This window comes from Lepidochelys kempii, chromosome 6 (genome assembly GCF_965140265.1).
Source record: "Lepidochelys kempii isolate rLepKem1 chromosome 6, rLepKem1.hap2, whole genome shotgun sequence".
Lineage (NCBI taxonomy): Eukaryota > Metazoa > Chordata > Testudines > Cheloniidae > Lepidochelys > Lepidochelys kempii.
Genome location: NC_133261.1, coordinates 64,162,338 through 64,176,944, shown reverse-complemented (window position 1 = coordinate 64,176,944; position 14,607 = coordinate 64,162,338). Strand labels below are relative to the sequence as shown.

General features: G+C 41.4%; 2 protein-coding genes across 4 annotated transcripts in view; one reads left to right on the top strand and one right to left on the bottom strand.

The window, feature by feature from the left end:
* The window catches only part of ARG2 (arginase 2), a 36,624-nt gene extending 32,151 nt beyond the window's left edge, over positions 1 to 4,473 (top strand). For all 3 annotated transcript variants that reach the window (XM_073348408.1, XM_073348407.1, XM_073348409.1), the window contains exons 5-8: positions 644 to 738; positions 1,103 to 1,207; positions 2,591 to 2,727; positions 4,080 to 4,473. In XM_073348408.1, the coding sequence (XP_073204509.1) occupies positions 644 to 738; positions 1,103 to 1,207; positions 2,591 to 2,727; positions 4,080 to 4,285 (543 nt within the window). In that variant the 3' untranslated portion in view covers positions 4,286 to 4,473. The remainder of the gene's footprint in view (positions 1 to 643; positions 739 to 1,102; positions 1,208 to 2,590; positions 2,728 to 4,079) is intronic.
* Positions 2,561 to 14,607, bottom strand: part of VTI1B (vesicle transport through interaction with t-SNAREs 1B) — a 29,090-nt gene continuing 17,043 nt past the window's right edge. The window contains exons 3-6 of the mRNA XM_073348411.1: positions 12,928 to 13,119; positions 8,990 to 9,163; positions 6,508 to 6,569; positions 2,561 to 4,801 (exon numbers count right to left, since the gene is read on the bottom strand). Of these exons, the coding sequence (XP_073204512.1) occupies positions 4,708 to 4,801; positions 6,508 to 6,569; positions 8,990 to 9,163; positions 12,928 to 13,119 (522 nt within the window). The 3' untranslated portion in view covers positions 2,561 to 4,707. The remainder of the gene's footprint in view (positions 4,802 to 6,507; positions 6,570 to 8,989; positions 9,164 to 12,927; positions 13,120 to 14,607) is intronic.

Below are 14,607 nucleotides of genomic sequence, written 5' to 3'. Positions count from 1 at the left end.
TTTCTAGCTCAACTCCCATTAATGTGAGGTATTCCCTTTTACCAAAGGCATTTCATAGCATACAACTTCTGGGGTCCCCCCCCACTGTTGAGCTGATTCTACCTTTAATGGTACAGTCTCATGTACATAGTTATGATCTTGTAGTGCCTCTTGTGCATAGATCTAAGTGCCTTAAAGATACCTTTTGTCAAGTACTAGTACCCATCTGTGAAATGGGTATAACTGAGGGAGAAAGGTTAAGTGACATGATCAATGATGGAGCAAGTTATTGTTCAAGCAGGAATAGAAACAGCCCCCTATTTCCCTACACTGCTAGGCAGCCAGCAGCATAAGACAATACTAGGTACTTCATTTTTTTTTTATGTTCCTTAAATGCTGCTGTTTGTCTTAGAACAAATAGTATGAAAGGGGCAAGGCTGAGATTGTTAAGAAATCTTCATGTAGTCCTGTTCCCAGTCTATTAGACCTTGCTTTTCTGTCCCCTTGAGGATTTCACTCTGGGAGGAGAGAGGGTAGCATGAGGAAGTGAAAGTCAAAACTTTTAACAAGTCCCTAAAATTATTTCCATTGTGAACTGGAAGCTTGTTAAACAGATGGCACTAGAAGTCACTTTATAGCTATATACACCCCTCTCTGCTTGCAGATGCCGCTGCTTCCTGGCTTTTCCTGGCTAAAGCCCTGCCTCTCAACATCGGATATTGTCTACATTGGTCTGAGGGATGTGGATCCTGCTGAACAGTAAGTGCAAGACCACTGTGGAGGGGAGGGATTTTTCTTACTGGTGAAGTTTGAAGTTGCTTTTGCTAGTGCCATATATTTAAATGGCGTGGGCTGGTGGTGAGGGTTTGAGGTTTAAAGTACTAAACCAGGGGTCCTCAAACTGGGGGTTGGGAGATTATTACAGGGGGGTCATGAGCTGTCAGCCCCACCTCACATCCAGCATTTATAATGGTGTTAAATATATTAAAGTGTTTTTAATTTAAAAGCAAGCCTCTGGTGCAACCCACCTATGTGAAAGAGGTCACCAGTACAAAAGTTTGAGAATCACTGTACTAAACATTTTAGCCAAAAGCAAGAAAGTTTTAACATTTTCTTTTAACAGCTATATTTTGAAGAACTATGACATTCAGTATTTCTCAATGAGAGACATTGATCGCCTTGGAATCCAGAAAGTTATGGAAAGGACATTTGAACAACTAATGAGCAGGTACCTTGTCACTGAAGATGAACAGACGCTGCTTGTGTCAGACAAAACATGAGTTCCTGAATTGTAAGCTGTTAATGTGTTAGAGAATCTCGGATAACCCGTGCAGGTCTGACGTATTACTTTCCACACCACTATTTATCAGCACACTCCTCCTCTTTCTCTGCTTTCTGTAAGTTATTTAAAAGGAAAGGGAGTGCTCAGTTACTGCTGGTGATACGTAGCTGAGTGACAGTCTTATCCACAGCACATCTAGCAGCTGTGCAAATTTCCAATAAGCATGCTTCAAGATTGAAGTCCAGTCTGTTGGATTTAATCCTTGGGCTCTTCGATGACATTGAAATGAAACTACTTCACCCTGGGTCTGGAACAGCCCTCCTATAACTATTAGCTGCTACAAATGTGGGCTGGATGCAAGTGGTGCCTTCACCCACATCTTGAAGAATCCAGTACCTGGCTACTAAAGTGTGAGGAAAAGGTTAAGTCTGCAGCATTTAATGTGGCTCAGACATAGTAACCATAGAGCTTAGGTAGCTCACAACAACTTCGTTTGCTTTAAAGAGCTGTTAGGGGAGGTAAGCACTAGGCAGCAGCAATGAAGTGCTCTTAACGCACCAGGTCTGCCCCTGTACTCAGTTACTGTTAGCCTTCTAGTATGTTAAGGCACTCGCTGGAGCTTTCAAAGTTCATATCAAGCACACTCTCTGGTCCTGAATTTCCATGGGCACAGAATCTCACTCTTCAACGTATTTTTTTTTTTTTTTTAGCCCTTATGGGTTGGAAATTCCTCCTAGTTAATGTTTTCAGAGTTAACTGCTGCACTAATGCAAGTCTGCAGCCAGTTGGAAACTAGATGACTTGTCCCATTCATCTTTATCCCCCAGGGCTTACAAGATGCCCTGGAATTCAGTATTTTTGCTACAGCCAGCTGCCTTTTGCTTTCTAGCCTTCCCCACAAGATTGAGCTAATGCTCTCTGCACTGTTTCAGGGAGCCAGCTGGGTTGAGGTGCCAGAGCTGGAACTGGTACCTGTGCTGGGGCAGCAACTGAGCTAAGCAGTAGAACAGAGATGAAGTATTGGTGAAGTGACAAACTTCCCCCTTTCCTGGCACATGCTTTGAGGGTCAGGGAGAAAGAGGAACTCTGCTTTGGGATGTTTTTTTTTAACATGGCAGGTGTGGCCAGCCCAGCATAAAGAAACACTTCATTTTTTTTCCTTTGGTTTTCCCACCTCTGAACTATAGTTTGTGGGGGGCTTAAACAATGGGAAAGAGTGAAAATAAGTGGTGCCCTAAACTTGATTCTAGTGTGCTGTGAAGTAGATGGGGTCCTGACCACATATATGATCACAGAATATTAAGCCACCTATTTTATTTTATTCTTCAGAAGGCAAAGACCAATTCACCTGAGCTTTGACATTGATGCTTTTGATCCTTCGCTGGCTCCAGCAACAGGGACTCCTGTTTTAGGTGGATTAACATATCGGGAAGGCATGTACATTACAGAGGAAATACACAATACAGGTAAGAATCAACCAGCAGTGTTTGATTAAACCCAATTATCACACAAGCCTCTTAGCCAAGAGCTAATTCTACCTTTACAAGAAGTTATTTGAGACAGGTTTAAGGTGACCTGTTTTGCATTTCAAATTGCTTCTTTATAACTAGACTGACAGGAGCTAAGTAGTAAACTTTAGATCAATGATTTTGAAGGGGCATGGTACAGTAGATCAGAATGGTATAGGTCCCTATTTTATATAGCAGTGAATAGATGGGGCAGACTTTCAGAACTTTACATATGCATGAATGACCAGTTTTACATCAATATTCCTTTTTTGCGGTAACATTAAAAATACCCAGTTTTAAAAATCTGGTCATCTTGCAAGTGATCCTAAAACCCCAGGTTCAAGCTTCCACTGGAGTTGTGGGGAGAGAACTTAAAGGAGACAGCATTTGAGTTTTCAGCCTCTGACAGTCCACTGATCACTCTTGTTTCTATGAATAAACTACTTGTTCTATCCCAGAACACAAGTCTTGCTAATACAAGACTCAGCTATGCACATTTAACAAATTTTAAAGGTACCATAAGCTTTTCAGAATGGGGCTAGGACACCTCACTTTAGATATTAAATGCACTTATAGTTAAATGGCTTGTGTGTTTTAGGACCTCTGCTCACAAGGGATTGTCAACCAAGGAACAGTAACAATCTTAACTCTACATTGAGATGTGCTCAGATACTGTGTGCTAGACAGATCTGGAGTGGCATTTAACCTAAGCCACAGGTTCAATATTAAGTGGATGCCAATGCTACTTTGCCAGACATTGAACTTAACCAGCTTCTCATAGTTAAACTCCAGAAGCATAGCTGAAATGCCACTGTTCAGCTTCTCTTCCTCATTTTTAAACTTCCACCTTTACATTCGAAAAGATCTTCCAGCCATAAAGAGGCAAGGCATTGCTTTCTTGAGTCTAGAGCCAGATAGGTGCAGTACCTCTATGGATAGACTGTCATCTCACTTTTTGCTGCTTGGGAAAGGTGTGGAGGTGGTACAGTTGCTGGTCATAATGTAGACTAGTACTGCCTCCAGGAACATGAGAGGCCCTAGGGGCCTCCCAGTTCTGTTCTTCAGACAGGTTGACTATTTGCATCTGCTAGCCAGAAGCAGCCTCCATGGATTGCACTTGGGGATAGGCTTACCTTTTCCCAGGGTGTTCTAAAATGCAAGGTTGGGGATATGAGCCTTGAACTACTCAGTGACTAATAGAATTATAGTGTTGGCTCCGCCACAGCAGCTGTGTGAAACTACCCATCAAATAGCAGGAACAGAAGTCCAGCATGTTCCTGCCTTGGGGGTAATGTGTTTTGCCTTCTCAGGATTGCTTTCGGCTGTGGACCTGGTTGAAGTAAACCCATTGCTTGGAGCCTCTCAAGAGGAAGTGAATGCTACAGCCAGTCTTGCAGTAGATGTGCTAGCAACATGCTTTGGGCACACCAGAGAAGGAGCACATGCTGTTTTTGATGAACTCCCAACCCCCAATTCACCAGATGAATCAGACAGTGAAGAGCAAGTGAGGATTTAGGACCCCCACATGATGGAAGACGCTTCACATTGGGCATTCTGCTGAGGCACTTGAGTGGATAGATTATCAAACACTTGAAGTGTTTTACTTTGTTTTAAAAAGAGACTAGTTTTCCATTTGACCAATAACTACTGTTTTATTCATTTAGAAGTATGTAAATTTAGACAAGTAATAAAACAATTACCTTATTACTGTCTTGCCATTACTTCAGTCAGTCTTTGCATTTTTATAACCTGCATGTCTTTCTAGAGTCAGTACATAATTCAGTTGAACATGCTGCCAGAACCTGGCAGCTCAACCACAGGACTTTCAAATGGAGTAGACCTCTCATCCACTTCTTCTGGAGCTACTGCCATCTCGTTTCTCAGCTATGTCTATACATAATCCTTGACTCAAAGGGGAACAATCTGGGCTGTGCAAGTTCAGCTCTTGCGGAAGAACTTGTAGTAGACCACACCTCCTAGGATGGCTAATTCTAGGATGATGACCGACAGCAGCAACTTGTTAGTCATAATTCTAGAAAGAGAAAAGGGAGTTTAGGATCATGCTGCTCATGGTAAGTGAAGACTTTTATTGGGTCTTGAGGAATATCCTCCTGTATATGCTCCAGTGTGGTTTAAAAACATTCTTTATGTAAACACTCCAGCTGAGAACTAAAGTTACCAAAAGTTGATTGTCTTTAAATCTCATCACTAAGCTTAGTACTTCTGTTGTGGAGAATTCTCCACAATGTTCTCAAAACTAGGAAGAAGGGACAAAGCAGTGATTCCTACACTAAACAGCTTTCTAACAGTTCTCTGGGACTTCTTTACATTCTCCATTTCACTACTTGCAGTGGTGCTGCATTCTCCAACTTTTATTTCCACACTGTAAGATGGACAGGACTACCCCATTAAGTCCGTTATTTCTTAGGAGCATAAGCCACCACTACTCAGTGTATGGGCCTCTAACTTTCTAGTAAAATGAGTTGGCTCTTCAGAGGATACTATTGTACTCAGCCAAAATGGTCTTTAAAGATGTTTGGCCTTTAAAAGACCTCTAGAGGGGACTATTGACTTGTATAACAGGCCATAAAATTCCCCCACATAATTCCTTTTGAACTACAGCACACTCTCCCACCTCTGCATTCCCCAAAATGTTCATTTGTTACTATGGTTGCTAAAGATCATTCCACATACAGTTTACATAAATGACTAAAGCAGGTCATCAAGAACTCACAGCAAGCTGTAATGCAGTAGCAGGTTAAAAAGTTGTCTCATGGACAAAGAAAAAAACAAATCAGTAGGCTGTTTGAACCTCCACAAGCTTTGGTAAGTTAGTTGCCTAATTTCAACATGGAAGAAGGTTAATGGAGTGTACAGAGGACTCCTGTTCTAGAGCAGGACACTGGTGCTAACTGAAGATGAACAGCACAGACAAGATGCATTATTTAAGAAAAGAGGAACCACAACCTTAAGTGCAAGGTAACACTGTGAATTGACACTCAGGAATTAAGAATCTTGAGTATCAACTGATAGCTTAAAAAGGCTGGTCACTATGCAGAAGCAAACAATGTGTTAGCAAGGAATAGAACAGGGAGTATTCTATAAAATGCATAATACACCTTGCCCATGAATACAGTCATCAGCTTGTTACCTTGAAAAGGGTGTTGAAATCCAGAAGAGAATAATAGAAATAGGGTAGGGAAGACTACAGTTAGTCTATACAATGACTAGAGTGCCACTTGAACTCTAGTCTAAACTATTCCAAAGGAAAGAAAAACAGGTAGTGAAATTAAGGCACCTTAATTTCCACTGCATTTAGCTGTGACTGAGTACCTTTCCCAGACCTGAAAGAGCTCTTTATGGTGCTGAAGTTGGTCTAATGAAAGATATTACCTTGCCCACCTTGTCTCTCAATACCTGCTCACTGAGGAATATTAAAGAGAGACTGTAGCCCATTTATTTGGGCAAATTTCAGTTACTCTGTTTACCTAAAAGCCCCCATCTGTTCTGGTATTTTAAATTTCCTTTGCTGTGTGCTGTAGAACTGCTGCACTGTTATCAGAGGTGGCAGCAGCATTTGGGTACTGGGTGAGGCAATTCCTGCACAGTAAATAGTTTTCTGGTCATATCTTATTTTGAGATTTAGAAGAAAGGCATAATTGTCTGGGATTGGTCATTATTGGAGGCTAGCATTGCTTTAAAGTTTTAAAAGGTAAGTAAATTCGTCACACAACTCACCTTTTTGACATGGAACGCAGGATCTTACGGGTTTTGCTTAAGTTTTCACTTGTGTTCACTAACTACAAAGAAAAACATTAGATTTCACTTTTTCTGAAGGGAAATAAAAGGCACAGAGCCAAACCTTATACTCTGACCCACAGTGTGCCAGCAGTTAGTTGAGGGCACAACGAATTAAGCAAACAAAAGATCTGGGTTCAAGAAGGACCCTAGTAAGAAACAAGCAAAACAAATTAGGGTTATGCATTTTAAAAGCTGTCACATTATAAACAACTCAGGTGCAAACCTGAGACTCAGAACGTGGTCACTGCAGCTTTCAATATAAAATTTGGTCAGCCCTGCTCCAGAAGTTCAAGGAGATGGGTATGTGAGGGAAATTAGGCCAGTTGTCCTTATTGAATGAGTCAAACCAGTGGTTGTTTCACCACACCCCTGACAGACAGGTGTTAGTGTAAAGGAAAAAAACCCCACACACCCCTGACTGACATAAGGTTCACAGACAAAAAGTGCCAGTGTGGACAGCACTATGTTGGCAGGAGAGCATCTCCTGCCGCTCATTGGAGGTGGTTTAATTATGCCTGCAGGCAAGCTCTCTTCCACCAGCTGCTAGAAGGTCCATGAGGTAGACATAGCCTCAGAGCACCTTTAGAAGTGCATGCCACTTGCCCTCCATTTACATTCACAAGCACCCTTGGTAAATGGATCTGTTTATGCCCAGGCTTTCAAACCCACACTCATTGCAGCAAGTGCTTTCACAGAAATCAGATTGTGCAGATCATAAAGCAAACAATAAGCTGGTTCCAGCCTGATGCCAACACTAGTATGTTTTTGCATGAGTGGAATTCACTCATTTCACATAAACACAACACTATGACTCCTGTTAGATCCTATGTGAAAAGGGATTTGTGATGGCAGATCTGTACCATTCTGCCTGCCAAGAGTCACCACTTTTGGCACCTTTTTTATACAGTTGCAAATATCTCCTGCTCACAGCTCCGGGAGAATCCATTTAAAAAACAAACAGTTCTAGACTTCATCTCTTTGTTAAGGGAGCATATACAAAAAGAAGGTGAGCTTGTATTGATTACTATTTCAGTAGAGGGAACAGCATACAGAAAGCACACTATAAATGCATAACTCCTTGAACAAGTTTAACAGGATGGTATATCCAAAGGACTGCATTAACTCTTAGCTTCAGAAGAAAGTAGCTTTGACAGATGCAATGTTTCGGAAACAGAATATTCGGGTTATTGGATCAGCTTTATAAAATACTGTACATCTTTATGGGCTGGCTAGTGATTGTATTCCTGGATGAACGGATGGTTCCTGCAGGAACAATAGTTAGAGGGGAGTGATGACTGTAAATTCCCAATGCTGAAGCAATACAGGTAACAAGACTTTTAAAGTTTTGCCTCCCAGGGAAATAGCCTATGCTGGTTTGACCTGATTCAAGAGGCCTGCTGACAGAACTATACAGACAGCCCTACTCTGGGAGAGGGAGTCACTCACATTAAATCCAAGATCGGATATGAAACTGGGATGATGGGTAAATGTACACTTTGAGCTAAAGGTGTGATTCCCAGGTTGAAGACCTTTGATTAAGCTATCATGCTAAAAATAGAATGCTGGATTCTATTCTTTCTTGTACATCAATATATTAGTTTACCAAGTTTCCGTTACTCATGTGCAAATCTACTGAGGGCAACAGGATTGTAGAAATGCAGCCAAAGGTCTAATGAATCTTCATTACTGGTGATACTACTCGGAAATAACCAAAGCTCAACTGTGCACAGGCTTAGTTTGCAGAACTAGAGGTAAGAAAACATCTTCACTTGTTAAGTGAGCAAATTTGATACAGAGATCCAGGACACAATAACTAGATCAGAGTGAAACTGCACTTTGACAATGCTTCACTCAAAAAAAGAAAGGCTTCAGTGGTTACAGCCTAACTTTTAGGTCAAGTTTACATAGTTTAAAACCACTATTAATAGTTTACATTATTAGTTGTTGGGCTAGTTCCTGCCTTAGCCCCAGGGAGCTGGAAGAGACCTATTGGGTAATCTAGCCCATTTCATCCACATATAAACTCAGGTTAAAAACTGATTTAGCCTCTTCCATTTACTGCACACTGTCAGGGTGATAAAATGACTAAAGTTTAAACAGGATCCAGGCACTAGCATAGGACTCAAAGCCAAACGGAAATGAACTGAAATTCCACTTCACAGTGTATTCCTGGGGGCAAAGTGCTCTTTATGGTGGAAGTTTATGGACTGCTAGGCTGAACAAATGGAGGCAATTTTTTTATTTGTCACCAATCTACAGTCCTCCACTCTAACTGCTCCTTCTTTCCAGATGTCCATATCGCAGCTTTCATACCCAGGAAGTAAACATCTGATGGAAGCACCCAGATCTCCATAGAGGCTACCGTTCCCAATAGGCTAATGCCAGGCTATGTTACAATGCCCACAGCTTTTACACTCACTCTGCTTTTGGTGCGTTCCAATTGCTCTCGCTGGTCCCCAAGTTCCTCGATTATCTCGGTACCTATCTGATCAGTCTCTGCAGCGATCCGATGTGAACGGTCAATGCTCTGAGTGGCTCGGTTCAGGCTGTCTGTCCCCTGGAGAAGCAACCCCCTCTGCAACTGCAGATGAGTCTAAAAAATAGGTTGTACTGTTTAGCTGTTAAACATGGGAGCAAAACCATACTGGCTGCTGATGCACTCTAGAATTGAGATGCATTGCTTTATATAGACCATGTGCCTATAAACAGCGACAAGGTCCTTTTAGGTTAACAGAAGCAGACAAATCAAGTTTGGAAGTATATAGTACGTTAACTCTGTATTACATAGTATTAGCCCTTACTATGGATGAGAGATTTATCTGCAACATTTCTAGAGAATAGGGAGGAAGCCAGAGTTAAACAAACTACTGTAAGAGGAGGAAGAAAGAGGACACTCACTCTCACTACAAAGTTATAAGAGCCAAAAAAAGATTAAAGACAGATTTCCTTGTTTACATCCTTAAGAGCCACAACCATAAAATGCAAGTCAGTCACTGCTAGAGGCTGAAATACGGAGCAAGAGATGCTGTTCCATATTTAGGTTCATTTGATTTTCCCACCTTAAACTCAATTGTGCCCCACTCCCTCAAAATCCACAGCACAGGATGGCCTCAAAAATCAGTAGACTGGGACTGGAGCAGAGAATTCAGGACTCTTCTTCTGTATCTGTTGTAATATAGGCTTGTTGCATATTACCACAAAACTAGAAAGTTATGAAGAAATCTATCTCCAGTAAATGCAAAAACTGGGACTAACAGTACTCCAGCAGAGATTTAGTCCAGGATAGCAAACGTATTCTCTTTAGAAAACCTCTTTTGGAAACAAGAAATAACCTAGGATTTCCTGTGCCTTATCATTTGCATGATTTTAGGGACAAATATCTACTCTAGGAAGCCAAGAAAAAACAAGCTGTAGTTAAACAGAAAGAGGCCTGGCGTAGTTCTCACACACACACGTCCCAAAACTACATTCAAAATAGTGTTAAAAAGGTTCATCTTAAACCTAGCAAAGACATGAAAAAGGAGTCAACTGAAAGGTTAGTCTTAGGGCTACAGATGCTACATGGGAAAGGTTTTAAAACATTCTGGTTAGAAATAAATGTGTCACATTTTCCTTCCTTTAATCTCACTTCCCTCTACCATTAGGGGATACTTACTTAAAAATAGGATCTTTGTTTTTATCTGCTCCTTTTATCCCTACCTTAAGTCATTCCTTTATCTACAGCATTCACAATTGGTTGCTGTGGAGATTTTTTTTGAGGTCACACAATCAGAGGATTATATGAGAAGCAGCAGCAGCAGATGGAATGCCTAGGCCATCAAGATCCTCTTTTCGTGCAAATAAGTAGCCCAAGTCACAGGATGAGATGTATACCTTCAAATCAGCAGCACTGCTATGGGTAACCGCATGGCCCCACAGTATGCCAACATTTTTATGGCTGACTTAGAAAAACGCTTCCTCAGCTCTCGTCCCATAATGCCCCTACTCTACTTGCACTATATTGATGACATCATCATCTGGACCCATGGAAAAGAAGCCCTTGAGGAATTCCACCAGGATTTCAACAATTTTCATTTCACCATCAACCTCAGCCTGGACCAGTCCACAAAAGAGATCCACTTCCTGGACACTACAGTGCTAATAAGCGATGGTCACATAACCACCCCCCTATACCGGAAACCTACTGACCACTATGCCTACCTACATGCCTCCAGCTTTCATCCAGAGCACACCACACGATCCATTGTAGAACTTGGCTTAGACGATACAACCGCATTTACTCCAACCCCTCAGACAGAGACAAACACCTACAAGAACTACAATACCCATCTGCTGAAGTGAAGAAACAGCATGACAGAGCCAGAAGAGTACCCAGAAGTCACCTACTACAGGACAGGCCCAACAAAGAAAATAACAGAACGCCACTAGCCATCACCTTCAGCCCCCAACTAAAACCTCTCCAGCGCATCATCAAGGATCTACAACCTATCCTGAAGGATGACCCATCACTCTCACAGATCTTGGGAGACAGGCCAGTCCTTGCTTACAGACAGCCCCTCAACCTGAAGCAAATAACCACACAACAGAACCACTAACCCAGGAACCTATCCTTGCAACAAAGCCTGTTGCCAACTCTGTCCACATATGTATTCAGGGGACACCATCATAGGGCCTAATCACATCAGCCACACTATCAGAGGCTCGTTCACCTGTACATCTACCAATTGATATATGCCATCATGTGCCAGCAATGCCCCCTACCATGTACATTGGCCAAACTGGACAGTCTCTACGTAAAAGAATAAATGGACACAAGCAGACGTCAAGAATTATAACATTCAAAAACCAGTCGGAGAACACTTCAATCTCTTTGGTCACTCGATTACAGACCTAAAAGTTGCAATTCTTCAACAAAAAAACTTCAAATACAGACTCCAACGAGAGACTGCTGAATTGGAATTAATTTGCAAACTGGATACAATTAACTTAGGCTTGAATAAAGACTGGGAGTGGATGTGTCATTACACAAAGTAAAACTACTTCCCCATGTTTATCCCCCCACCCCCACTGTTCCTCAGAGGTTCTTGTCAACTGCTGGAAATGGCCCACCTTGATCATCACTACAAAAGGTTCCCCCCGCCCCGCTCTCCTGCTGGTAATAGCTCACCTTAAGTGATCACTCTCCTTACAGTGTGTATGGAAACATCCATTGTTTCATGTTCTCTGTGTATATAAATCTCCCCACTGTATTTTCCACTGAATGCATCCAATGAAGTGAGCTGTAGCTCATGAAAGCTTATGCTCAAATAAATTTGTTAGTCTCTAAGGTACCACAAGTCCTCCTTTTCTTTTTGCGGACACAGACTAACACGGCTGCCACTCTGAAACCTGTCAGGATGAGAGAGGCTCACTGACCTTGGATCAGAACTGGCCCTCAGAATAGAACATTTTCCTAAATTTTGAAAAAGTCTTTAATCTACCATCCTGTACTAAGCTATTTGTAAGGGAGGCAATAAATGCCTCATGCTGCAATATCCAGACAAATCAAGGATAGCACCTCAGTCTTCAAAGTTTTCTGGCTTCTGTAGTTTTAGATCTGGTGAAAGGTATACCGAAGACTAAAATAATCCAGCCACAGGACAGGTGCAGGATGGACAGCACCACAAACTTCCCACACAGATCAATGTGCCTCAGAGCTTTAAGACTGGAGGTGATTTCAGTCTCTACAGTTCACTCATACTTTGAGTTAACTGTCTACAGTACAATAAAACAAAACTAAAATCTGGTACTTAAAAGTTTTGAGTGGCCAGATCAATATGCTACTTAAATAGATGGCTTCTTACATGTACCTGAATTATTTAACTGAATTTTAAAGATAGCTTTACCATTGATGCTACACGGTGCATTTAAATATATCTACTTCACTCACCTTTGACAGTGAAATGAAATTGGTCGTTTAATTTTTTTCCTGCACTACTACATTTGTGTTTTCTGTGCTGTAAGGAATGTTTAAATAAAGTATTTAAGTAGGTTTAATGAAAATCTATTTTTAGGTTTTTAAAAATAGATTGAGCCAAATGCTATTTGAGCATCTCTTAAAAAGCAAGTTTATTTTGAGTTTATTCTTTCATTCTTACCAAGTTGACACATGTTTTTTTAAAAGAGCTCCAGGTACAATTTTCCTCTCATGAGAAATACTCCCTATTATGCAGAGTAGGTTTACAGCCAAGTTACATGAGCTCAGAAACTAAGGAGGGCAAGACAGAAACATTAACTAGCAGAGCTAGCTACAACTGAATTCACTTTGTATCACAATCAAGAGTTTTAAAATATAGTTAATATTTATTTGACACTCACACTCTGCTCATTTTCCATGGAATAGATTCCGTATTTTGTGTCCCCCCGACTTCCAAGACCCAACCCCAAATCTGTGCTTTTAATCTCTCTCTGGAACATGGCAAGGTCTCTCTTGTAGGTCCGGATTCTGTTCATCATTTGGTTGCGGAAGGACCCTGGGGCATATTTCAGTTCTTCTTCCATCTCCCGCAGCTTTGAAGAGAAAAAGTTATAAAAATTACCACATTCATTCTACTAATATAGAGGGGGTATTCAAACTATGCCCAACCCAAAGATGTACTCTCAACTTGACAGGAGTCAAAGGAATGAACCTATTTTGTGAGGGAGGACATTGTAGCTGCCCTCATCTATTACAGAGGCATAGCACAGGTCTACAGGTCCCAGCAGCTGCTTGGCTCAAGATGAAGTACTGCATACCAGGCCAGAAGTCTCCACAAGTCACACCTTCACATAAACGTATGGGACAACAAGATTACATGATTCCACAGGCTTCATTTTGTCCAATCCACAGCACAGGGTTCATATGGTGTTAAACAGTCTTCCCTCAAAAAAGAGTCCAAAAGTTAACAAGGTAAGTCCCAACAGTATCATAGAGAGCGTTCTCTGAATTAAGATTTCAAGTTTACGATTTCATTTCTTGAAGTGAAAATATTGAACAAGTCATACTTGTCAGTATCATGTCATCAGTACCTTCCATAATATGATTTGTATAGTTACTCACCATCCCAATAAGAACAAGAGAATACTAAGACACTGGTATACATGTGGACTCTGGTACAAGACATGAATTGGGGAATGCTTCAGTGAAAGAGACTAAAGCCAAAATTATAAAATTGATTTTCTATATAACATTTTGATAGTTGTACTTTGTCCTTTTTCACATTCTTTAAACAGTTTTAGGTTGGTGTCAACTTTCCAATCATATCTGCACAAGTGGACAGGCCATCAACCAAACTTCCAGATCTGAACACTGAGCAGTTCAGTACATCTCTAAATAGGACATGTGACTAAAGCTGGGTGAATAACTGATTTTTCAGTTTGCTGGCAGTTCCGAAAAGTTTTAAAAAGGGGGGGGGCGCCCCACATGGAGGGTTCAACCACAAATTCAGGAATGTTGGTCAAATCAAAAAAAGTCAACAAAAATTTCATTTCTGGTCAAATGAAATGCTTCATTAAAAAAAAAAGTCCAGCTCTATTTTAAGAGAAGTGGGAGCATGCAGATGTATGGATCTCTACACCAATAATCCTTTGATGGATCAGGAAAGAATGGCAATTACTACAGATTCATAGTTTAAGGCCAGAAAGGACCATTAGATCATCTCGTCTGACCTCATGTCTATTGCATGCCATTTCACCCAGTTACCCCATATTGAGCCCAATAACTTGTGTCTGGCTGTTCCGGGCCAAGGTGTTCGAAGCACTGCAGGCCGACAGAGGTACTCTGAGAAAATGAGACCCACACGCAGCTAAGCAGCGAGTTATTGGCTTTATTGAAGGTTAGTGACACACCCGCAAAGGGGACTCCAAGCTTTGCTGTCACGGAGGCGGAGAACCCAGCACACTGGAGCTTTGCCTGGGACGGAATCCGACGAAGGGGCAACCAGCGAGCCATAATAAGCAGTACACAGAAACAGCTCATTAATATATAATTAGGTACTTCCCTAAAGGGGCTTTCTGCTA